The 26,409-nt window shown below is 40.3% G+C and overlaps 1 protein-coding gene across 3 annotated transcripts in view; it reads right to left on the reverse strand.

Moving 5' to 3' along the window:
• Positions 1-26,274, reverse strand: part of kiaa0825 (KIAA0825 ortholog) — a 134,338-nt gene extending 108,064 nt beyond the window's left edge. For all 3 annotated transcript variants that reach the window (XM_023344098.1, XM_023344097.1, XM_023344099.1), the window contains exons 1-6: positions 25,936-26,274; positions 18,984-19,120; positions 10,039-10,198; positions 9,510-9,692; positions 9,205-9,390; positions 8,767-9,091 (exon numbers count right to left, since the gene is read on the reverse strand). In XM_023344098.1, the coding sequence (XP_023199866.1) occupies positions 8,767-9,091; positions 9,205-9,390; positions 9,510-9,692; positions 10,039-10,198; positions 18,984-19,114 (985 nt within the window). In that variant the 5' untranslated portion in view covers positions 19,115-19,120; positions 25,936-26,274. The remainder of the gene's footprint in view (positions 1-8,766; positions 9,092-9,204; positions 9,391-9,509; positions 9,693-10,038; positions 10,199-18,983; positions 19,121-25,935) is intronic.
• Between the last annotated feature and the right edge of the window lie 135 nt (positions 26,275-26,409).

Genomic DNA, 26,409 nt, shown 5'->3' on the forward strand with positions numbered 1-26,409 from the left:
TAAACAAAATCTGACAATATGACAACAACATTGTCCCCAAGGATGTCTGGTTTAATCATGCATGAAGTTTGATTCAGAGTGTTGTGTCTGGGCACTTGTGTATGTTTTTTATGAGTATTAATGAGTGTGAGTCACTGAGTTTTGTGTGTTCATGTCTGGGGCGTCCACACACGCTTGTTTATGTGCATGCAATGTGGGTCATTATGAGCAACTTGATTTGTAGACATCTCCACACACATTTGCACATGTCAGTCTTGCAAGATAATTGTCCACACCGCGACCAAACTCTGTGGTCACCATAAAATGTATTCTAACCTCAAGATTGTTTGTGAATGTGCCTACATGTTTTTGTGTGCAAGTGTGCACAGATGCATGCATGAAATCGCAGGTGCATAGCCATGTAATTATGTGGGGTGTGTTTAAATGTGTGTGCTTGTATTTGTGTTTGCATGTAATTAAGCTCCATGGGCCTCCAGTTTCTCTGTAATGGGTTCCAGTGGGAGTCTGGGTTAGAGAGACTACCTCCTGCTGCATGTGTGCATGCGTGACCTGGTTGACACTCTGGTGTCAGCCTCGTTCCCAGACTCGCACTTTGCACACACGCACCACCAGGCTTGTCTATTTCTGAAGTCGCCGTCACATCAAGAGCTTCCGATGCTCAACGTGGGAGAAAAGTGAAACTGCAGACGATTCAAAGGAAACCTTGTCAACCAGACAGAAAGGGACACATTTGGGAGATAGCCAGTGGATTCTGTAAAAGCTATCTCTACAGCCCTCCTGCCCCCAATCTCCACCTTCTCCGGGGTGTTCATCTGAGCACAGCAACTATTACCTTCCACTTCATCTGGAGCATCACCTTTTCCCGGCCTCTCTCTTCTCTCACCATCCATTCTACTCATTCCATCAACCTGTGACCCTATAACAGTTTCACTCGCTCACTAAGTCAACTCTAAATAGTGACACATGACCTTGGCGTTTAGCAGTGCTGGGCATTGTCTTTCATTGAGGCTCTTTCCCAACAAGCTAGATAGGTATTTATAGTCACCTCCCTAGCCAAATGGGCCTACAGCCATAGCACTGTAGTACATAGCCATCTAAACCCCATTATACCTTTGTCACAACAGTGAGATCAAATGGAAGCTCCCATAGCCACTTGATGGAGAGGGTGTGCTTAAAAGCACCCAGGTGTGTCATATAGCAAAGTACACTGCAAGTCCCACAGAGCAGAACAAGGAGGGGGCACCGGGAGGGGGAAGAGTTCAACTGAAGGTCAACGTACTGGGAATCAATAAGGGAGAAGCTGCTGCTGAGAACGAGGTAAAAATTATATGTTTATACAAGAGATCATCGGCAGCACATTATGGAAAGATGGTCTTCAAATCAGAATGATAAACTGAAAGCCTTGTCACTGTGATTGCTTACAAAAAAAAGCATACGCTGCACATCATTCAATAACATGTCAGAGTGCAGCTTTTGCATGGACAATTAAAAAAATAATAGTAATGTAATAAAAAACATTCAATTTTGAAGGGGAGCATTTTTACTTAGTACTTGTTAATAATGGCAAGAGAATAGAAAAAAACAAAAAACAAACAGAGCAAGCACTTTTGGCGAGCCATCCATCGTCTCCTCGTCTCTGTGGGTTCCACCAGCTCCACAGCCACACACGCACACACAGACCGGTCCTGACTGGCACGAAACAGAGAGAACAGAGGAAGGAGAAGATCCAGGAGAAAAAGAAAAAAAGAAAAAAAAAAGAGGGGTGGTGGTGGCGGTGGTGGTTAGGGATGAAAACACGGGGAAGCGAAGGAGGGGGTGGGATAAGGGAATTCCCTTAGCAGTTGTTATTGATTCCGGTGTTTACGGGCGAATAGTTTAGTGCCGTTTACAAAACAGAACAGATGCAGCCAGTGAGCAAAAAGGTAAACAATTGCTGTGTGGCGGGCTGCCAAATCCCCAGTCTGATGTATTAAACTCACGGTGAAGAGCATTTCCCCTTTGGCTGCACTTATTGCCACTTCATTTCCTCTTCGCTTGCATACACACTCCCTCTTCTTGCCATCACTCCTCTCCTCTGCGTCTTTCTCTCTTCCCCACTCTCTCTCTCTCTTTCTGGTTTAACAGAGGAAAAAATACAAAAGGAACAAGGATGTAGGGTGCTTTTTTGCCGTCTGGCTATTTTCCGTCCTACTCTGACCCAGGAGGCCTAACAGAGCCATTAGTAGGGGGAATTGCATGTGTCTGACATGGCCGAAAACCAATTATTAGACACTTTCTAGCAAATGATGCCCAACTCTTTGGGGAATGAGCAATCATGCAATAATTTAGCCAGTGATTTAATTTCTCTCCAGCACGACATATCTCACACTTGTCCGCTGGCCTTCATTTTCCCCTTTTTCTCCGTCATTCTCTGAGCAGTACAAATGAAACCATCTGAGATGTGGTTTACATCTTCCTTGCCACATTGTCCAAATGGACAGGGCCATTGCCACCCAAAGATAACGTCATAAAATGTTATATCATCAGGCATAGTTTTACGGAAGTCTCGATAGAAAAGATGTTAGCATTACCCAACATTGTCACCACAAAGACGGATAGGTTTTCAAACAAAAGGCAACTTCTGAAGTGAAAGAAATATCAAAGAACTGTACATACTGCATCGGAGTTGTCAATGTAATTTGTCAAACTAAAATGGAGTTATTATTTGTATCATTAATAATAGGATTGATGAAAACTAACTAAATCTGATTAGGTGTCGCCAAATAACACCAATATTAATAAATATTGATTAATTAGGCAGATATTCTCAAAAGCACAACAGTTTAATTCAACAGGAACAAGGAATAAAACCATCCACTAAATTGTAGCTATCCGTCATAAAATAAACACTTTCAATTTGTTATTATTCCGTTAAGTTTGTAACGACACATCTACCATCTTAAAAGAGTGGAACCAATTATTAAGTGCTTTGACAGGTTCAGTACATCTCACACTAATGATTAAAGCCTTTGCTCTTCCCTACATCATTTTCTATTGTTCAATGAAAGTTAGATTTTTTTTTTTTAAATCTGCACTAAGTTTCCTTTAAAAGAATTTATCCCCAGTTTTGTACAGTAGTATGAGAAAATATATGAAGGCATTTGTAGCTGGTTATCCAACACAAAGTGGCACATAAATGTGAAGTGGAAGAAAAATTACACATAGTTTTTTTTATTAGAACAAATCTGAAGACCTAAAGAGTGTGGCATGCATATGTATAAACAAACAAAATGAGTTTTGCTTTTTTATAATATAGCTTTTCTTATGTCATTCTTTCATAAAGGTAGGATTAATGTAGGACCAACACTCATCCTGCTTGACATTTTCTACACCAGATTGATACGTAATCCCCAAACAAAATGTGAGCAAATGTTAACCACTTCACTTTGAACTCTTTAATGAGCCTTGTTCTGATGAGACTTTCCATTTCACTAGAATTGTCAAAATCTGCTGGTTTTTATTGAGAACATTTTTTACTAACTGACAATTTATGACCAATCGATTGACTGAACTGAATGGGTTTCTAAAGGATGGAGTAAAAACTTGAAGTGTTGAGTCTATAAGGTGCCTGGAGATTACATTTGTTTTGATAAATCAAGAGTGTAGTCAGAAGGAGATCCAGTACGTCTGTGTTCTTCCCACGAGGTGCTGGGTAGGGTCATGCGGGAGCCTGAAGCTATGTCTGTGTGCGCATCAGTTTGTCTGTGGGTGGAAAAAGGCTCGGCGCCACTCCAGACCTCCTGCCAGGCCCAGACAGTTAGGGTCCTCATCGTCAGTTGCAGCCCACTGCTCACTCAGACAGCCTTATTATGTGAGGACTCCTGCTGTGATTATTCAACATACACCGGGACGCATGCACGCACTTGTAATCACACACCACCACCCAAATGCTTGTCTCTTGGGCTTCTGTCCTCGGGTGCTGTCCAACTGGGCTACAGCGGGGGCAACCCGGCCTTGACAGAAGGAGAGAGTTGCAATATTTGATATCTCAATTAAGCTGCTCTGCCAAGATGGAGGTAATGTTCTTAGTGGTGGCAGAAAGGCACCTCTGCTTTAAATTTGTTTCCCTATTACTCAGAGTATCTGCTTGTGTTTTCACCTCTTGTCACGCTGAATTAATATTTCTCTGGCCTTCTCTGCATACTTGAACTGAGAAGCTGAGATGAAGAGCATGGCAGAATGCATTGTAACGATAGCAGCATTTCATTAAATCCCACTTGTTTAGTGCCCTTGTTCACATTATTGTTTTCAACCCCTCGGCGAATCACGCTCACTCTTCATCACAGAAGTGCAGCCTCCTCTCAATAAGCCATCCAATTTTTTGTCTTTTTGTCGCAGCTTTCTCAATAGAAGGTGCCAAGAAAACCTTCATATCCTTGAGCTGCTCAAGAGCGATACACAAAACCCATTGTGGCCACTCAGAGGATATGGGCAAAAAAGAAATAAATGAAACACATTATACACATTCTCGAGGCCTGCAAAACCTAATCTTTTCTGAGATTTTACTGGAGGCATGATTTAGAGAAAATGACTGCTGACAAAGACATGCATATAACCACAAGCAGGGATAAATGACACAGCTTTTCTCTTTGTGATTAGTAAACACAAGGTTTTTGTGGCAACTTTTTTTTTCGACACAAGAACTTCTAATTATTTGAAAATGCAGGAAGAAAACTGCATAGGACAAAAAAAAAAACATACTTCATAGTCCCCACACAAACAACTACACAGTGACACACACAAACACCCCCAGACCATAATTATGTGGCAGTATGCGGGTGCACGTCCCTGCCTGACAGTGTGTATAAACTCAGGCAGAGATATGATCTAGTGAGGAGCTGCTCTTATTAAATATTAACAAACGCCATTCCCAAGTAGCCTCAATCCCCATAAGCACCTCCAATGCCAGTCGGTGCCTCAGCCAAGCTATCTCACGTCACTACAGAACCTCTCTCCCTGCTGAATAGGCTGTGGTGCTGTCTCTGAGAAAGAGTTCAAAGAGTCTGAAAGGGCGAGGAGGTGGAAGGGAGTGTAGTTGTGGAGAAAGCACTTGCAGTACATGTTCTAACCGAATCTCTTTCTCTCTTTTTTTTTTATCTATATGAAGCGGTTGCCGACGTCATGTGGCGAAATTAGTGTACCAGGAATTTAAATCAGTGCTATCAAAGTAGAGTGGAGCAGAATTCCTCAACCTCGACTTTAACCCCGTGGTCGATTGTTGAGGGGAAATGGTAAGAGTCTACACAGAGAAGTCGATGTGAAAGCTTTTGATGTCTTACAAAAACGGGGATCTGCTAGGCATACAAATGCAAATTACTAATACCATATGGAAATGTAATGGGGCATTTTCAAAAGGGTGGTATTAAATGAGTCTTGATCACACAATTTTTAATGTACTCCTGCGATTAGCAAGCGAGCACACAAACAGATGTGTGAACACACAAAATAGCATCAAAAACAAAGTGAAAATCAAACATACCATCACATGAATATATTAAAATGAGAAGTAACAAATTGTTGGGGGTTTTTTTCTATTAAACATTGCAATTATATTATTTAGCACTTTTCCACTATTTTTTAGCATGTTGCTTTAACACTTTGAAGTTTGGCTTATTTTATCCTGTCCAAATACTAAGGTTTCATCTCACTATCCAAAAACTTGTATGTTGGGTTAATTGGTCACTACTGTATATTGCCATGTGAAAGACTGGCAATATAAGTCCTTAAGTGCTTGAGACGGGCTCCAAACCTAACCCCATCCACCAGGATAAAGAGGGAAAATTGACAAAAGTATAAAAACCATTCATTATAACTCAAATATTACATGTTTTGTAATCTAGGTAAGAGTTATTCTTTGCTACATTGGGCATTAAACACCTTACCCAAATTTTGGTTCCAATTTGCTAGTCCAGGACTGGGTTAGCAAATTAACAAAAGTTGGTTTGTCTGTGGGCTGCACAGTGTCGACTTGTCCTTAGGTGTTAGGATGTATGTGTGTGTGCATGGTTGTTTGTCCTGTCTGTCTCTGTGTACCCCACCTCTCGCCCAAAACGTTCGCTGGAGATAGGCACCAGCACCCCTCCCAACCCCACTAGGGACACAACAGCTTATATACAGTCATTTTTCTCACAGAAAGCCTGAAGACAATTATGAAATAAAAATGCAGCTTTTTGGACACTTGTCAAGTGTCAAAAACATATTTTAATAGGATGAAAATAACGGCAAAGATTCATCTACTCCAAAATTTATACTTTCAACATTTTATGTCATCTTTGGATTTTTCCATCCACAAATTTTGTTTATTTTACTTATCTCAGGCCCCCTGCCAAAAAGAAAAAGAAACAACTTCCTGTAGTATTCACCATGGCACCATTTCAAACCCTCTTAGAGAGATATACACATGAAGTCTTGGACCACCCTCACATTCCCACTTGAACTCAGTGAGGTGCGCTGGTAAAGTCAAGTTTTTGTCTGCTCCGATACACTTAGAGAAGTACAGGAAAATGGGAAAAGGAAAAGAAAGAGGAAGGATATGTGAGGGATAGAATAAAAGGAGAAAAAAGATGGAGGTGGTGCAGGGTGGGGTGTTGGGACAATTCACATCTGCCTGCCTTTGAGTCAGTGAGGTTAAAAGAGGAGGCAGATCTTGCTGTGAAAGCTGTTAAATGGTTCAGTGGTTTGACAGTGGCTGATGCGCAGCTCCCCCAGGAGCAAACGGAGTTCCCACCTCTGTACCCCCCAGCAAGGCTCTCATCAAAATATACCTACCGCCTTCCTTTACTTCACAATAAACAATAACACAGCAGGAGCAGAGGGAGGGATCTTAGGAGCCATTGGAGGCTTATGAAAAGAGAATTACTTTCTTTGACACCGTCATAATTGTCTTGACAATTATGTGTGTTGCATACAGTATACAGACAGTAGAGTGTGAAAGCAGATTATGCATTAATGTTCCAGCACTGGCTTTTTAGAGAGCCACGGGCATTTGGAGTGGTTCTTAAGATTCTGCCTTTTTTTTATTTTTTATTTGGAGGAGACTTTAAACATGAACAACACAAAAATGTAATCCCAGTTGTAGATGTTGCGCACACACACGCACACAAACACAAACACATAAGTAAAAGCAGCACAGGCAAAACTGCTCCATTTTACCATCATTACACAGCACGGGTCCCTCGCTCCCTTTGGAGCCGTGTTCTGCCTCCGGTGCTACATTTGACGGTTTGTTGAACGGCACGTAGGTGTGTAGCCTCCGCCGCGTTACGTGATCAAACAGCCCAACTGACGCATGGCCAATTATCCCGGCTGCCTCCTCTCATCTCACGTTTAAGGAGAGGGAAAGTAAAAACCAGAGAGGGAAAATGGGAAGAGAGGTAGGGAGGGAAAGGGGGAGAGAGAAAAAAAAGAAAAAGTGGCGAGGCTGGTGGTATGTTTATCGAAGAATGGCAGATGCAAAAGCACTCCTCTTCCCATTCCGTAGGGAAGCTGGCATGTGTACCCTTTTGAAAAAGTAAACAATGGCTCACAGACTTTTTTTTGTTATTTATTGTGAATCTTTACTCTCAGCAAGTTGTAAATAGGCCAATACGATGCAAACAAAGAGAATGTGAGGGGATCAGTAGTATCAGAAGTGACATGGTGCGTAAGGGTCTCTGCTCTTCTCTGTCAATGTATAAACCCATCACCAAAAGGCTTTATCACAGAAAACTCCCTTTGTGTTACAGGTTAATTCAATAATTTTGAGTATGATTGAAAAGTTTATTTATTTTAGACATTCAATTCAAGAAGTAAAACTCATTCATAAAAACTGTCACGCTATGATCCACACAATCACAGGGAAGAGTGCTGATTTGACACTAGTCACTGACAACCTTCATAACGAGGGTAAGCCGTAAAGGATCATTGCAAAAGAAGCTCGCTGTTCACATAAAGCCATATTCAATTGTATCAATGGAAGATTGAGTGGAAGAAAAAGTGGAGAAAGTGTGGTAAAAAAAAAGGTGTGCAATCAATAGGGATAATCCACAATATTGAGGGAATTGTGAAACATTTGAGGAATATTCACAAGGTTTTGCACAAGTGTTGAACTTCTGAGCCAGAGACAAAGTCACAGGCTCAGACCTAGAATGGCCTGACCTGAAGACCTGAAGACCTGCAGACCTGCTGAAGGCCTCTTTTAAAGCAGCATTGGCTTCCTTAATACTTCATAAAAGCCCAGGGCAGATTATGTTCATAATACACCACACAAATAGAGTCTGAAGCAAAAGAAGCCCATCCCAAGAATTGAGTGCATATAATGTACAGTATATGAATATTCTTTTCATTAGGCCTTAATTTCTGTATTTAAAAAGTCCTATTTGAGATTAGGGCTTAGTTTAATCACCAAGGCAAACATAATATGCATAGCATAAGCCTTAGCCTCAGGAACCTCCCTTAGCCTTTGTCTAACAGGGAGGAAAAATGAAGGTGTTAGTAAAATAAAATAAAAATAAAATGCAATTACGATGGTAACAGCAGTCCATCAGAAAGGCCTGGGATTTAGCACGCTGCATCTGGAGAGCAAAATAAAAAGAGAGAGGAAGAAAATGGAAACTAACCTTTATAAGAGAAAGCAACAGAGGAGTAAAGAGGGTAGAAACGAAGTGAGAAAAGTGCACATCAGAATTAACAGAGCCACAAAAGCAAACAAGAGAATGACATAGATGAAATAAAAAGCAAATTACTCACCTACAGTTGCTCGGGACCTTACAGAGTATTTTTTGATCTTGCTGCTCAGCGCTGTGTTGTCTCTTTGAGCGGTTTCAAATTCTCTCTCCATTTGGGAAGTCATTTCCTGGGTGATGGCACCAAAGTAAGCTACGTTTAAAAAGCCGAGGACGACCTGGGGCTCCACTACCCTTGAAAGGACCTGGAGCTCCTCAGTGAGAGCTTGAGTTACGTGTTGGACCACGTTGCAGAAACCCGTCGTTAGTCTGTCGAAGCCGGACTCACCACCTGGGCTGGAGCTCATGCTTGAGTGCAGGATACTAAGCACGTACTGCCGTTTCAAACCCTGTACATATAAATTACATAAAATATTGAGTCATTAAACAACTATTGCTATCGTATTAATATCATTCAGCGTTTATGAAGTTGTCTAAAATACAGAAGTGATTTAAATGGCACCTGGTAATCTGTGACCACTTCACATTCAGGGTAGAGAAAAAGCAACTGCTTAAAACAGTTGACCCGCTCGAGGATGGTCATGGTGGAGAGCTGGGGGGAGCCAGGAGGTCCTGAGGTGTAGCATGAGAGCCGGTCCATCAGGAACCTTCGCAGCTGGAGACGCACAGCATCCCACGCCTCTTGGATCTCAAATGGAATACGAAAATGTCAAAAATATTTAGGTAATTACTACCTCGGGTGGCGTACGAATGAAATTCATTAACCCAACACTGAAACAGTGAACTGAATGAGAAATAGTGCATTACCTCTATTGCAGAGTCATCTTTGATCGTGTGTATGGAGTGGACAGAGGAGCCAGGCAGATGAGGATGAAGAGAGGAAGAAGAGGATGGACAAGGAAAATAGACTCCACACTGGGCAGAAAGATTCAGCAGGAGCTGAAGTGTCACTTCTTCTTTCCTCTCTTCCTCTGACTTAAGGTACTGTTGCTGAAGGCAAGATGAATGAAGAGACATGATGAACTGGAGAGAAGTTGATCACAAGATATAACAAAAACTGCACAAATTTGATTTCCAGATGTGAAGGATTTTTCAATCTGTATTTACTGTTCATAAATTTACCCACTCAACAGGGCTTGGTGAGATGCTTTGTTTTGTCATAAAATCCTGAAGTTTATATAGAATAAAATGTAGTCAGTTAAATTTTATTTAAATCCTAAATTAGTACATATAAAGTATCATTTACATAGTTCTATGCCACATTTTCTTTCATAGCAAAGAGCAAAAATGGCTTTTTAGATTGAAGACATTGCTGACCTTTGATCTAATACATTACCAGAGCTCTGAAGAAGTCTAAAATGTCCGTGGAAAGAGGCTTCAGGGAGTTTTGTGCTTTCATGTTGAACCACTGCAAGACCTCTGTGGGACTAGGTGGACGATCCCCTGTTCTTAAGTCTCCCATCTTGGCCTGGAGCTCCTTCAGATGCTGCTCTATGCTGAATGAAAGAAAGATGAATCATTAGACAACTCATAAAGGAATAAAACTCTTTAAAAGAAAGGTGTTTTCAAGATATTGCATGTGAAATTGCACTTATTGAGCAAGTGTTTAATTCTGACAGCGTCAAAATTTTTTTTAAGGTTTTGTTGGCTCTAGTGGCCTTTATTTGAAAGTAGTCAGACAGAAAAGAGGGCCATGAGAGAGGGGGAAGACATGCGGCAAATGTCACCTGGCCGGGAATCGAACCTGTGACCACTGCCACAAGGATTATGGTCTCAATATGTGGGTCGTGCTTCACCCTGCGCCACCACAGCACCCCAACAGCATCAAACTCAATGAAATAGGCTACACAGATCTGCTAAAAGATCAACATTATGTCACATAATACAATGTATTTCATTGGATTTTTGTATGATATACCAACAGAAAGTAATGAAATATTGGGAAGTGGAAAGAAAAAAAAGAAATATGAAGCATGTGTCATGCCAGTTTAGCTCCCTAAGTCAGTCTTGCAAGTAATTGAAGATATGTCTCTACATCCCTTCCACATAGACATTTAACCATACTTTCTTGGCAAAGTAGCAAAATCTCAATCATTCTGGTGGTAAGAGAAGACAAGTGGCAAAGTTCATCGGGCCAGGATTTGTGACGGCGACATCGAGGATTGAGGCCTCTGTACATGGGTTGCACGCTCTACTTGTGCACCACCGCAGCGCCACACGTTTCTTCAGAGCAACTTTGACCAACTTCCCTGTCCGTCCTACAGAAAAGTATCCTCAAATGTTGATGCTGCTACCACCTTGTTTTTCTGTATGTTCAGGGAACATTATGTTTGGGTGTAAGGAAAGGGTTAGTTTTGACCAAATATATAATTCTGCACGTAAGCCAAGAAAGGTACTGGTTTTAGGTGAACAGAGGTCATTTTTCCACGATTGCTTTGTCCACAACAAAGGTTTCATGTTTTTCCTTTAACCTTGACTGTCTGATTGCCCGCTTCCAAGAAGATTGTATTACTAGAGTGCATGGCAAGTAGTCCGCTCAACAGATTCTCCCACCTGAGCTGTTGGTCTTTCCAGCTCCTCCAGAGTCACCATGGGCCTTTTGGCTGATTCTACATTTTATTAAGTATTTCTCTCTGTCCTGCCCATTATGAACCATGTGGGTTTGTCTGTCACATGAAAAACCTGACAAAATGTGAAAAGATTCAATGGGCATGGTTATTTTTGCAAAGCGCTGTAACTGAGATTATGACAATAGCCTGGGTAAAACTGTTCCTGTATCCAATAGTTCCCATCTAGACTTCCAGTCTAGTAGTTCCAGTCTAGACTTCTAGAGTCTTTCAGCATTGTGCGACTGTGGGAAAAATTGTCTCCCCAAGGTAGCATCCTGATTTTCAAGTGCAACCCAATCAAATAAAGAAAGCAGTACTTTAGCACGAATGCACAAAAACAAAACCAAACAAAAGTCAAATAGAAACACAGATATTGACGTACACACAGCATCATATTCATTCCCCCACCCCCTGCCTCTCATTCAGTGTCTGTACTGTGTGAAGACAGATATAGACACATCAGCAGTAATGAACACAGACACCAATATATCAGTGTGTGAGTGCGCGCTAAGCATCTGGAGTGAAGTGGCATTACAGGCATCGGCAGGCATCAGACATACACACTTTTTGCTTTCTCATGTCTTCCCTCAGCTCACACACACACACCCACACGCACACACGCCCACACACACATATACAAACACCATTCTTTTGATGTTAACAGACTGCACCAGCTATTTGGTTTCCCCTTTATATGACAGATTAGAAATGACAACTTTGGGCTCCACATGTTTAGTCATTTCCATGCAAATCGATGCTTATATATTTGGAACCAAGACAGTGTCAGAATGTCGGTATACCTGCATAATTAAACAATGTTTTAGGGTGAGGGTTGCTGGGGTGTGCACACATGGCTGCGCATTGACAGGTGTAGATTTACACAAAGCTCCAAAAATGAGAGTATGTAGCAGAGCATGACACTACAGGGCTCAGATGATTCATTAGATAACACAATTGCTGATGAACTAAAACCAATAGGGAAATATAATTAGGAAAATCAACAAAAGGCTACTTTTTCTTTAATCAAATTGCTTCTATAAACCTACAAGCATTAGACGTGTTTTTTGTTTTTTCTGATAAAAATCATTATCTAATGATTTATACAAATCATCAGTAGAAATTAATATGTAAAAATTGCCTGCATTGAAGCACCCTGCATGCAGGTAATTTTTGTGTCAGAGTTTGTGTGACTTTATGTGTTAGTATAGATAATGTAAAGCCAAAATGCCTGTTGGTCATCAAACAGCTCATTCCCTATTGCAGGCCTATAAACTGCCTCCTGCTTGCTCCCAAGTCATGAATGGATCCAGATGTCCCACAATAGCATCTCATTAAATAATCGTTCAATCTGACACAGTTTCATTTCAGAGGGGGAAAACGCACGGGGATAAAATGTTATAGACTGTTCCAAGTTGATATCCTCTAGACTGAACGCTGCCTAATGACATCCCTCTGTCTTGTGTTAACTACCTTCTCGTAACTCTACTTTGCTTCTTCTTCTTTTCTTGGCAGACCAGATGATGCCTCTCGTGTTATTCTCTTGTTGCCACTGAAATCACTGACACAAACTCATTTTAAGAACTGTTTTTAAAAAAAAGTTATTTAATGTGGAATATTTTTTTGTTAAACACATCTTTAAAACATACAAAAGCCTTAACCTGTGCTTGTCCCCTATTTTGTCTCATGTTGGTATGCTCCTTGTACAGGAAATATATTATCCTATGTATGAAACGGAAAAGCAAAAAAAACATTTGACTCCAAAAATTCCAGGTGAATTTTTGACAATGTTTAGCAACCTCAAATTTAAACAAAGCAAAAGGATGAAGACACCTTAGCCTTTACTTGTTGTAATTAATATAAAAGAAAGTCTACTGTAGATTACTGTAACTGTTTTGTAAAGATAGAGAGAAGAAGGAGCAAAATTCATCAACTGAACCAGTTGACTAGGATTTCCAAATAGGTTCCAGTCATTTGCCATGTCCTCTGACGGAAGACTGCTTCAAATTGGATGGCTCAACAAAATGCTATATGTGTGTTTATAGTAAGTCATAAAACATAAAACATTCATTCAGGGCTCCACCCCAGGACTTTACATAGACAGCAGGTTTCAAATGGGTTCCCATCTGCAGCTCACTTTTTACCCACTCTCTGAAGTTCATTAAAAAGGAAAATAGACACAAGGCTGTTAACTTCACTCTTCCCACAAAGTTGTGTGGCAGAATTGATATCTAGGGACCTTCTTTGGTAATTGCTAAACACATTCGTTTTAATTTAATTCAGGTTATTTACAGGAAAAAATAAATTCATCTTTTATTGCTTTAGAACTGAAACTAATCCAATCCTAACTCCCATGGCCTCTTGCCCCCCAAAAAAACTTTAATTTGACTATATTTATTCAATAGGGGAAAACCCATGTATAAAATTTTTTTATCTTTCTTTCTTTGTTTTTTTTTTTTTATTTTTACAGTAAAACATAAATAAAAACTATATGGGGTCAGGAAAACATTTTTCCTGACATATAATTTTCCTTTGGGATCAATAAAGATTATTTGAATTTGAAGATTCCTATTTCTTGCCCATATGAACAGCCATGGTGGTATACATTACATTAACGATTTTGAGAAGTAAAATATCAGAAAATAAAATACCAGTCAATCTGAAAATAAATAGCATGATCATGCTCAAAAATGAGCACAAAGTCTATAAGGTGAAAGTACTGAGTGAAATTGAAGTGCATTTAAGCTCAATTCACATTTTTTTGTGGAAACTGAGAAACTCATTAGTGAATCATCATTGATGATTTACCATATTTGAACAATATAGCCATTCTGACCCACACTCCTCACCAGTAGGTGGCGATAATGCACATCAAATAGATGTTTGCCAACCACCAATCAACTCAACAGTAAGAATAAAAAAACAACAGCGACTTCCCATCAGTTTTTGACACTGAGCTGAAACAGCTTGATGCTCCCAGCAGGTAGCTGCGAGGACGCCCGGCATCACAGCCACTCTGCACCAAACTGACTGGTTGGAAATGGGTGCCTGGCAGCAAAGAAATGACGCTAGGTGCTCAGCTATCTTATCAAACTGCTACTATCCAGTTCCCTTATCCAGTCCACTGGCAGAAAGTGTGGGAAATGTAGCAAATGGTATGCTGAGCTATGAAATCTCAAACATCCCCAGACAGCTCCAGGACAATTGTTGAAGTAGACTCAATTGTCTTTGGAATCCTTAAAAGCTTGACAAAGAAAGTAAACCAGCCCAGTACAGGTAAATTGAAATCCAGGTCATGGATACAGTCAATCCTTGACCTTATAGTATTTTAAGTTGTTTTGCTGCCAAAAAAGTACCGTTCTTTTAGACTCCTTCAACTTCTTCAGCAAACCAAGCTACAGTAGTCTATTGAATCAGCCCAGAGTCACCAGTGTTTGCTCTCCATCTGCATCCAAGCCTTGACCATTCATTACTATGTTGCAAATTCACTGTTGTTTCTTTCTTGGACCTCGCAGGCCAGGAACACCTCACAACAGATGCATTTTTGAGATCATCTAATCCATCAAATTAGCAAAAATATGTGGTTCTTCTCATACTCTCTTAAATACTCTTGCATTTCTTTATCTATGTATGGTAACACATTAACAATGAGAAGAGAATGTTTTGCTGCTGCTTAATTTATCAATAGCAATATATCCCCTGTCAGTGCTCATATGTAATGGATGACCATTGTATTAATAAGGCAGTTTGTAGAAATTAGCTCTGATGCAAAACAGCCAAAAAACCCTAAGATATTGAATAGAATATTCAATATGACCTATACCTACTTCATGATCTCCAGCATGAGTGAAGGATAAAGGAACAGTGACTAAGAAAGATGCTCTTTAACCACCTCCTGAGCAACTCATCAAAAGCCATAGACAGAAAGAACAATGCCCTTTGGGTTTCATTCTTTTTTTCATTAAGCTTCCCAACATCTCACTATTGCCGTCTCTCACTAAAACAATGAACTCGTAATGGCTACAGGTGCATCATCCTCAGACACAATTTCAAGCTCAGTCTTTTCTCTCTGTATTTCCCATCTTTTTTTCCCCCTCTCCTCTAAAAACTGTTACTCACTTAATTTCCTTTTCTATACTCTCACCTTTCAATTACCCCTCCTTAGGGCCTCGTGCCGTAAGTTATAAAGTCATTTTGGATGGTCCTTGTCAAGAAGTCCATCCAGTTCTCCACAATGCAGTGACCTTTTGCCCATTGGCGTGAATGCCACTGGTAGCCTAATCAACTTGCCGGGATTAGCTCCCAGCTTGATGACTTTCACCACACTGAGATGCCAGGGGAAGAAGACAGAAAGAGTAGAGGAATAGAAGAAGGTAAAAAATCAGTAGGAAACAGAACCGTCGCCCGACATAAAACCATTCAGCTGTCTGTGTAAAGATGACAAAGGACAAAGCCTTGATGGCAAAAAAGGCAGAGTAGAACTCAACAAAAGACCAGGGGAATGAGAAAAGAGCAAGAGGAAACCAGGAGGAAAGAATCCTTCAGGTCATTTGACAAACATGTCCATCATCTTACACACACACACTTCTAATTTCAGTGCTGAAATGAAATTTGTTTTTCAGACCAGTGCAGCAAGACAGTTGACACCACAAGTGTGTTCCCTCTCCACAATCGTCCCCAGTGTTGAGAAAGAAGGGGAGCAACTGGAGGTCTCTTATTAGATATGATGGCATATTTCACAGTTCCCTGACTTACAGAAACCTAATCCTGCGATTAGTCAGCGCTTTGACGTTATCTTAAGTTCCTTGTCAGAATTAATTTACTGTGGGTGGCCTGCTGTGGGGCTGTCTGTGGAGCTCCACTTCACTACACTTGCCTACACAAGTTGGGGAGTTGGAGATGAGAAGGGTCAGGAAGTTCTTTTTTTCAAATAAGCCTGTATTTCAATCAGTGCTAAAGCAACCACCTGAGAGTTGGATATCTTCCCCATCAAAGGGTCCCATTCTGTTAGGGGCTGAATGGGCTTGAATGAACAGGTTGAAAACAAATCCCGTCCTGTCCCAGCCTTTCGGCCACTTAGTGCCCTAAGCCACCCAGTCCAGCTAGTGATATCACAGAACTGATACGGCTCAACACAAGTGTCAGCTCCACACTGCAAGAGCTCCAGATCAGTGTCGCTATTAACTGAAAGGGAGTTTGAATGCTATTTTAACCAAAACAGGTGTTTCATTTTTCTTGGTTTTAATTTCCCAACAGTAAAAATCGTTCACGCACAAGCAGAACAAGTTCAATCAATGCATCCTGATGAAGACTGGCAGGTGACCAATGAGAGATATTTGCCTTGTCAGGATGAAACTAGAAACCTGTCTTTAGCCTCCATGGCTGCACTGACACTTCATTAAAGATCTTTTCCTGGTGGCCCACCTCGTCCAGCTCCACTCCCTCCCACCTTGCGCTGTCCCACCAGATGAGGATTAATGGATTACAAGTATTCAATTTGGAGGCACCCACTCCTTTGTCAGCCCATCTTAATCTCATTCAATTAGGCAGCAGCTCACAAGTAGATCTATGTCATCTGAGAATGGGGTAAAAGCTTAGCCACTCTGACCCCCAAACAGGTTGAAGTCCTTCTCAGGTGTTGGTGACTTGAGCTTCTCCATCTCTTGGTCAGTCGTTTACCCTCCTTCACTTCCGTAATTTATCCCAGACACTGACAAGTCAGCAAGGTAGGAGGCGAGTGAGCTACTGAAGTGAGCATGGGTGCGTGCATGTGTATATAACCGACAACCCATCTTGGTTGAGGGAAAAGAGAGACCTCAGATGATTTTATTTTTCTGGTCATGTCCCCACAAACCACCTTCCTCCTTCCCCCCCCCAAAAAACGGGTTGTTCGAAGTAGTCTAGGAGGAAGTTAGTTGTAGTCTGACGGAGACACTGACCAGTGGTCCCCCATGGCGAAGGGAGGATTGCCTTATTTTTAGCCCCATTCTCCATTATCTGGATGCTTTGTTCTCATAATGGTTATCCCTCTCCCATCTGCAGGAACACAAAATAACCCTTTAATGCTTAGAAAGCAGAAAAATGGCCCGGCCTTCAGTAATAAGCCTTGAATTACCTACCCAAGGGTTTTCGTTTCAAGATGTGGAATCTTCAATTATTATGTTCCCATTTAGAAGGAGGAAGGGAAGAAAAAGAGAAAAGGGGAGGGAGATAGTAAGGGAGAGCAAAGAAGGGATGAGTCCCAGGCACTAATGGTGCCGGAGTGAGGCTTTGTTCACTTGCTACATTTAGCCTGTCCTTCATCATCTGCCCTCAGCCTCACAACGCTACAAACGATAAAAGACCTGAAATATAGATTTCTCCTTTTCCTCCAGTGTCCCCATAGCGCACTCATTACCAATCTATTTGTGCTCTTAAACTCTCCGCATCTGCCAGCAAATACAGATAACTATGCTTTTTTTTTTCAATGAACATTGGCGAAAAAGATTCATGGTATAATAAATTGAACTGTAGCAATAAGAAACTTGAATATGCACAACATGTTAGAAGCACCACAGGATAAATGTCAAAGACTAATGTGGGTCTCTAGACAGAATCTTTGTCAATCAGCTCAGTCATGAAAGCGCTGCCCTTAAACCGATTCCTCATCCAAATTATTCGTCAGGAACAACAATGCATCCAGCATCACTTTTAATCAAATTTGGTCAAGAAGACTCTCACCAACTTTGTCCTTTAAAAAAAACATCAAGCCTTTTGGAAGCAATGATTTTTCATATAAAAATACTGATTTATAACTTGAATCCCTGAACTCTGAGTTGAAAACAACAAAAAGACTAGAGAAGTGAAGATTGAAAAAGTAAAAGTAAATCACTCAGGTGAGAAAAGCAGTTTCTCTTAATTCTTCTTCTGCTGCCATGTCTTGAATACAGGAAAACTTTTTTTGCAGTGTTGTCCAATGTAAAAAATAAGAACTGCAGTAAATGCCCTTCAGCTGAATGACCAGTGGAAAAGGCAACACAGTTCATGACTGTCAGAGGACATGATCATGAACACACTAACGCTAAAGTAAACCCTGTTAGTTTCTCTTGTTCACTAGTGATAAATTATCTGCAATTTTTGCTATATCCTTAGCTTTGAGGTGTCTTTTTGCTTTCTTCTGCTTCATTCACTGAAGATACTCTTGGCCTAAAGTTTCTCTGCATGCATCTCCCACCTGCCCTCTGTTCTTGAATTTTCTTTGACATGGTCAAAGGTGCATCAATAAATGTACATGATTAATCTGTTTGTTTAACCTTCAAGGCATTAACAGTCCTCTTCCTCTTCATCCCTTAGGTTTTTAGCACAAATTTACTTTTTATTGTTCTTTAAAAAAGGCATTGCCTTTGGAGAAAAATAGATGTTGTTGTTAATCTGTACACAACAATATATATAATCACAACTTGCTAAAATAGTGTAAGAAGTAATATACTGGAAATAAAATTACAATAAAGTTTTGTTGAAATTACTCAATAACAGAGTCTCTTAAACTTGCCATCCATAGGTAATAAAAACAGTGTGAAAGCAAGTAAAGGAGTAGTCAGGGAAATAGAAAAAGAAAATAGAACCTCTAAAGAAATCAGGATAGAAATCAAAAAGGCATGAGGGCTTTTGGTCTTTCACGCTAACACTTACTTACCTGCTGGCATTGAGACTCAGTTTCTCTTCTGTGTCTTTCAGAAACTGTTCAAAGTCCACATCACTGCAAACACCTGGAATCAGAAGCTCCACAAAGGCATGGTCTTCAGGAAATTCTCCCGGCCATTCCATGATACCCTGCAAAAAAAAAACAACAAAAACACAGACTTAGCTTTACAACCTAACAACAAACAACCTCCATGTTCAACAAATCAAAACGACAAAAAAAGGATCACAGCAAGAGTCTGTACTGTTTTAACAATTTACTGAAATCAGCTGCATCATGTAGCATGCACATGTGTTAAAATATAAAGAAAATATGTATTTATTTTGGAAATCAAAGCAAATAGTAATGCTCATATTACATACAGAGTGATATATTTTAAGCATTTGCTTTATTTTATTTTACGATTATGGCATATAGCTAACAAAAAGCCAAATAAATTTCTAATACAGGGAATTTAGACCATGTACTGTATAATATAATAAATGCACTCAGTACTTGGTTTGGGCTTCTTTTGTACGAGTAAATGCATCAATGCAGCATAGGTCAGTGTATGTGATAAGGAAGTCCTGGCAGCTTTAATTGTAGACTTTTCCTTGTCCACAATTTTGATTCTGGTGTCTCTCACTTTATTCTGAGGTTTAGATCGGTTTGTTGGTCAATCAAGCATTGAATGGAATTGATCATTATTATTAAATATAAGTTAAAGTATTGGCTCTATGAAGCATAAAATGTCCTACAATTTAGATGGCTGCTTTGACTTTGAACATGACGAAACACAGTGGACTAATGTCTAAATATCAATATTTATAGATCAATACAGTTGGTCTTGAAGCACCGACTCCAGCAACAATCTACAAAATTTTGTTGTCCCTGAAGTTCTTGAACCAGCTTTGCTTCAGAATCATCTCAAAGCTGCAGTTACTCTGGCTTCTTGTGCACTTTTTCTAGCCATACTTTGTCCTGTAACTCAACTTTCCAGTACTTTGATACAACACTCTTGTTTGGTGCAGTCACTGACACCCTCCTTAGCAGGGATCGTGTGGATCATCTTCCACACGATCGTGCCGACTATAACTCAGCGATCTGTATGTATGTATAAACATAAATATATATTCTTTTTTTTATATCTCTAAAAAAGGTCGTAAGTCCTTTGTTAAGATTGTTCTTATGAAATGTTCCATTTTTTTATTTAAGTTTAGGTTTTTCATTTGTTGCATGTCATAATAAAAAAAACAATATTGCTATAAAAAGCAGTTTTTGAACTGAATTACCAAAATAAATTAACTTTTTGATGACATTCTAACTTATTGAGATGCAGTTGTATTATCACAGCTGCCTGTCAAGAGAAAGACAGCTTCCACACTCCTGTGCTCTATGATAATGTGATATTTCATCAAACAAGTGTCTTATTAGATTGCAAGAATCAATTTACTTGCAACACATGAAACAAAGACAAGTTATCATCTAGAAAAGACATTTTTTGTACCCCCCCCCCCCCCTCCCCGTTTTCACAGAAAATCATATGCAGTAGGAAGACCCTTGATCAAAATGCATTAGCTTGGCCTCCAAAGGTTTTTACATACTGACAATACAGTTAGAGAACACAGAAGAAAGAAAAACAAATCAAATAAATAAACAATGAGGTGACATCCTCCTCAGTCAAGAGTTTAAATAAACAACTCATCTCCTTAGGTGTCTACCAGCAGTGAGGTCCTCCCCTCCTACCCCATGGTGCTTAATGCTCGCGCTAACAACCAATCCCATGTCGGGGCTGCACTGCTGGGTCTCATATCAACACTGTCATCAGCGCGAGTCAAGTGGAAGGTAATGGAGAGTGTCTGTGTCAATTTAGCTTTCTCACACTCCGTCTCTTGCCCCTCTCCTCGTCATCTGCTCTGATTTTAATAATCCCTGTCAAACTCCAAACAGCTCCCTGCACGCAGCCCTGCTTCCTCACTGCAGCATACAGTCGACGCCACTCTCCCTGACAGGGTAGACAGGAAGCTCAACATTCATTTAGCCTGCACAAAGGGAGGCCTGTCCAGCTGGACAAATATTATTTTCCTCTGCTGACAGCCTCACCAGTTAAGCTTGTCCTTTATTATTTCTCCCCCTCTTCTTCTCTCTTACTGCTTACCCTCGTCATCATGCTCCCTCTGTGCCGCTGTCTGAGAAGGGGTCCAAATGCAGGCACGGCTGAATAGTGGGAAGAGTTTACCTCAGTGGATTTCAAATTATTTACTATTGTAATAAAGTTGCAGCGAGGTTTAATGCAGGTTATAAAGTAATATCCCAAGCGCTGACATCTAACATCTGCCCAAAAGAATGCAAAGAACATAGTGCAAGTGAAACCCTACCACGACACTTTCCACCTATCAGCTGAGAGGTCCAGCAAAACAAACATTAGTCAGAGAAGTGACCACCTGACCCAGGGTAACTATGGGAGAGCCGGAGAAATCCACAGCTCAGGTGGGAGAATCTGCTGACAGAACAAGAATCAGTCATGCAATCCAGAAATCCTGAATTTATGGAAAAATGGAAAGAAGAAAGATGTTGTTCAAAGAAAGCCAAAAGAACCTTTGTTTGTGGTTTCCCAAAAGTCATGAATGTTGAAAAAGATGCCGTGATCACGTGAGATCTCAATAAACTTTTTGATCCACATGCCTAAGAGCCACAGGGATTATAAAACATAATCACTACAGAGATATATGATGGTGGTGGCATCATACTATGGGGATGTCTTTCAGCAAGAACATGGAATGTGGCCAGAGCTGTTGGGAGGGTGAAATATAGCTAAATACAGGGCAATCCTAGAAAACAACCATTAGAGACTGCAAAAGACTTGAGACTGGAACAGAGGTTCACCTTGCAGGAGGATAACCACCCAAAACAGTCTGAGCTACAATGGAAATATTTTCATGTATTAGAGTGGGTCTCTCAAAGTTTACACCTAAACCTAAAATTAAATTCACAGAATGATACACTGATTCAGTGTCTGTCTCTTCACACTGATCTGACTGAGTGAGCACAGGTAAAAAGTTTAATCCAGATGTGCAGACCTGATAAAAACATACCACAAAACACTCTGAACTTTTTTTGTTTGTGGTTTTCAGATTTTACTTTACTTTCCATTTTCTTTTTCAGAATTTTGCAACACTGTGTCCAATTAGAATCTGAAATCCAATTAAGATACATACATTGGTGAATGTAATGTGAGAAAACATCAAAATTTTGAAGGGATATGTGAAAGACATTGTTATGAACTAGCCATCCATCCATGTTCTGTACACCCTTGTCCCTAGTGGGGTCAGGAGGTGCTGGTGCCTATGTCCAGCTAACGTCCTGGGCAAGAGGCGGGGTTCACCCTGGACAGGTCGCCAGCCTGTTGCAGGGCAACACAGAGACAAACAGGACAAACAGCCATGCACATGCACACCTAGGGAGAATTCAGAGAAACCAAATAACAAATAACAGAACCCGGAGAGAACCCAAGCATGCACAGGGAGAACATGCAAACTCCATGAAGTCGGGAATTGAACCCAGGACCTTCTTGCTGCAAGGCAACAGCTCTACCAACTGCGCCACTGTGCAGCCCGTTATGAACTAAATAAGGTTATTTTGAGTATTTCTTTGTGCTTGTGTTATCTGTCTGCAACACAATATTGATTTGTCTATAAATGCACACATTTATAGACAGTGGGTTTGACTATCCATTCTGCTGGGTCTCTACCTCCTGGTCCGTCAACATATCTTTAGTATGAGCGTGTAGGATTCACATGGCAGCACACAGGGCCTCATTAGCACAGTACTTTAAATCATCCAGTCTCCACTGTCTTGTCGTTAGCTCTTTAGAAAGCAGATGTTAGATGAGCCCCTGCGTGTTTCAAAAATTTGCAACAGGGACAACTGGGCTCGGCACTGAGACGCAGACTGCCTGAGACATCAGCCTCACCACTGTTAGAACATGGGAAAGATACGTATCCTTACAGAAATGCACACACTTTTACACACACACACACACACACACACACACACACACACACACCATTTTCCTATCTCTCTTGCTGCTGCTTGTCTACTCCAGCTAGGCTACCACACAGGCCCATTTACAGTAATGAGTTTGTCCTGAAATATTCAGCAGCAGATCCCCCAGGCTGCCGCTTTAAATCTACTTAGAACATGTCAAGTTAGAGTCAACATTATTTTAAAGTGAGTACCTAAACAGCCTCTTTTCAGGAAACATCATAAATTAAACAGGTGAATTTTCTAAGATCACAACAGTTCTGAAAATCTCAAAGCTATCCCAAGGGCAGGGGATTGCTTAAGAGGGGTGATCTCACAGATCTCAAAGCAATTATGCATTTTCCCAGTACATGGTGCCATTTTGTAGCGCAATTGAGTAACTATGTTACCTTCAGTTGTTATAAAAATGCTGTATATATCAAACAAGACTTCAAACGGATTTGATGCCAATTTCATCCTGGCTTAAAGTTTTGATTTTTACGCCAAGGAAATTAAGTAGTTCATCATCTACAATTATCCTTCTGTCAGTTGTTCTATGTACAGTATGCCTGTCTATGGCTTTAAATGTGACAATTTAAATGCCATAGAAACTCATGCACCATGACCGGCTGCAGCCACCATCTTCCAAGATTAAATAGTGACAGTTTTGGAACTGGTTTTGTGTAACACCTTATCTTAAATTTAAAGTCATTTTAATACCAAAAAAAACAACAAAAAAAACCCAATTTAGCACTTTGGACAACTCTTTACGTTCTATATGGCTGGCGCATAGACGCCCTTTAAGGGTGGAGCTGCCCCCACTGCTCTTTTCTGTTACGTTTGCTGTCCTTCAGTTGCAAAGCACTGGGTTCACTTTCTGTTCATTAGAAGACTAGCAGATGATGCTAAATTTAGTCAGCGATCTTCTGCTCATTGTTACTTTTGTGAACAAATCTTCAACTGCATCTAGCTAACTGACAGGAAAAAAGTGGACTAAGTGTTTCACTTGTTGCAATTAAAAAAATTAAGTAAAAACAACCGTATTTCAAGATGGACTAATGCTGAATCAATTCAAGTTTTATCACCTGCTACCTGGGAAGGAGAGCAGATAGGACTCAGTTAGCTCTTAGCCTGTACAACTACAGAGGAAGTCATGACAAATCCCCAAAGGTTCCATCCATGCTCTCATTCCTCCATCAATCCATCCATCCCCACCTTGCAGGGACAGCTGGTGCCTTTTCGGTCGCTCAGTCCATCACCAAGCAACACAGAGACAAATAAAAAAAAAACAACAATGCACACATGCATTCACCCTAGAAGAAATTTAGAGAGACCAATTAACCTAACGTGGGATTCTGGCTAGACTATGTGGGGGGGCTTGAGTACCCAAAGTGAATCCTTGTATACACCAGGAGTACCGACAAGACTACACGGGGGTCCAAGACAAGTAGCCCAACGCAACTATGAAGACAAATGTGACCTTGAAGCCTAAGATGTTCCATATCAACCTAATCTAGTAGTTCAGCAGAAGGGTGAGTCAATTCCCAACCTCAAGGAGGGGTGCAAGTATAGAAAATGTTGCTAACCAGGGTCCACGTGGTTTGGACATCCCACAGATGTTCAAATCATTGTTGTGCTCCTCAAACCATTTCTGAGCCATTTTTGCTTTGTGGCAGCACCCTTTCTAAAGCTGGGAAAAAAAAGATGACAGGTATCTGGACATCCTTAGTGGTTCAGATACCAAATCTGGTATCTGGACCACCAGATACCAGGTTTGATTGTTGCAAATCTGGTATTTGCAACAATGTTGCAATGTTCCCAATGCAACAAACTGAGATGCTCTGAGTATAGCTTGTTTCTATTAGAACAAGCATTATCATCAGCAGCAATTTGAGCTACAATAATTGAACCACGAGCTCCTGACGTCTACTTAATGTGACTTCCCATTTCTCCAGCTCACAGCTATCTCTTCAATGGAATAGTTTTCATAGATACTGACAACTGAAGACTTGAAACAAACAACCTAGAGAAGCTGTATTTCTGGAGATGTTTTAATGCAGGCACCAAACCCTCCCAACTTGGTACTTGTCAAATTCATTCAAAAACCTGGCACTACACAATTTCTCCTGCTTCTAATTAATCAAATCTGCTGTAAGGTAATCAGAAAAAATAAATAATCACTTCTATTCATATCATCAGTTTGCTAGTGGTCATAATGATATGCTTGACTGAAGTGCATTTCACTTAATTCATGGGGTAAATTTAAAACACATTCTTGTATGAATTCAAGTTCTGATAACTAATGTTGCACTTAGTTTTCTTTTACATAGCTGTCACCGTTAACTGAAACTGCATGAAATACAAGAAAATAAGTTTTAGTAACACAGTTTAGAACGTGAAAGCAACTACATCTGATTTCCCACATTTATTACTTCAAAAATGTGTTTCAGTCCTTCTCACAGAATCAAATATAATGTGACTCTAGAGAAATTTGAACTGACCTGTTTTTTTTTTTAATTTCTAGGAGCTGACACCGTCAAGTCTTCTGTTTCAAAATGTCTAACATCTTTAATAGATTCAATTAAAGAATGAAAACAACCAATCCAAACAACAAGATATAACTGCATAAAATCTACCACAAGTATCGTTGATCAAATAAGCTGTTAATCATTAACACAAGTATTTTAGCTTTGAAGCTGCTCTGCTGTCTGACAAGCTTGCTGACATTCACAAGCTTGTAGAAACACAAACACACCCAGAGCTCAAGAAATTGGATTTGCCTTCCTCTTGTTTTAGATAAGGATCCATTATTTGATCATACGTCCAGAACCAGTTGTACCCATGTAAAATAAGCATTGCAGGTGTATCGTGCGCTTATTTTTTTTAATAGTCAAAGATAACATTAAATAACATTGACAGCAGAAGTGTTATTAGTGTGTTTTACCTCTTCCAAACTCCTTGTAAATCCAATCCGTGCTAATCCTCTACAGCAGCGGTTCACATCATCTGAAGTTACTTCCAGTTTATATTTGTCCGCGACAGTAATTTATAACTGCAACAAAACTACTAAAGGAAGACATGAAATGTGTTACCCTGAAATATCATTTCGTTTCATTCCCTCGAAAACTGTGTTGCTATCACTATGTATATAAATTTTAAAAACATATTACGGTTGACAGACAGCAAACTGCGTGCATCTCTCTGGGATAAACTTGGCTGAATTATTCTGGTGAAGGTTTAGCTAACATGTACCCGTTACTCAAGCACAGCGATAATCCTGTTATTTATGGTTACTTCCGGGAACTGAAAGCGTCCGTGACAACAACCCGGAAGTAGCTTTGTGAAAACTTCCGCTGTACGGAGCGTACCAACTTGCGAGACTAAGAGGTTACTACACTAATTTATAAACTTTAAAACA

The sequence above is a fragment of the Xiphophorus maculatus genome, chromosome 12 (genome assembly GCF_002775205.1).
Source record: "Xiphophorus maculatus strain JP 163 A chromosome 12, X_maculatus-5.0-male, whole genome shotgun sequence".
Classification (NCBI taxonomy): domain Eukaryota; kingdom Metazoa; phylum Chordata; class Actinopteri; order Cyprinodontiformes; family Poeciliidae; genus Xiphophorus; species Xiphophorus maculatus.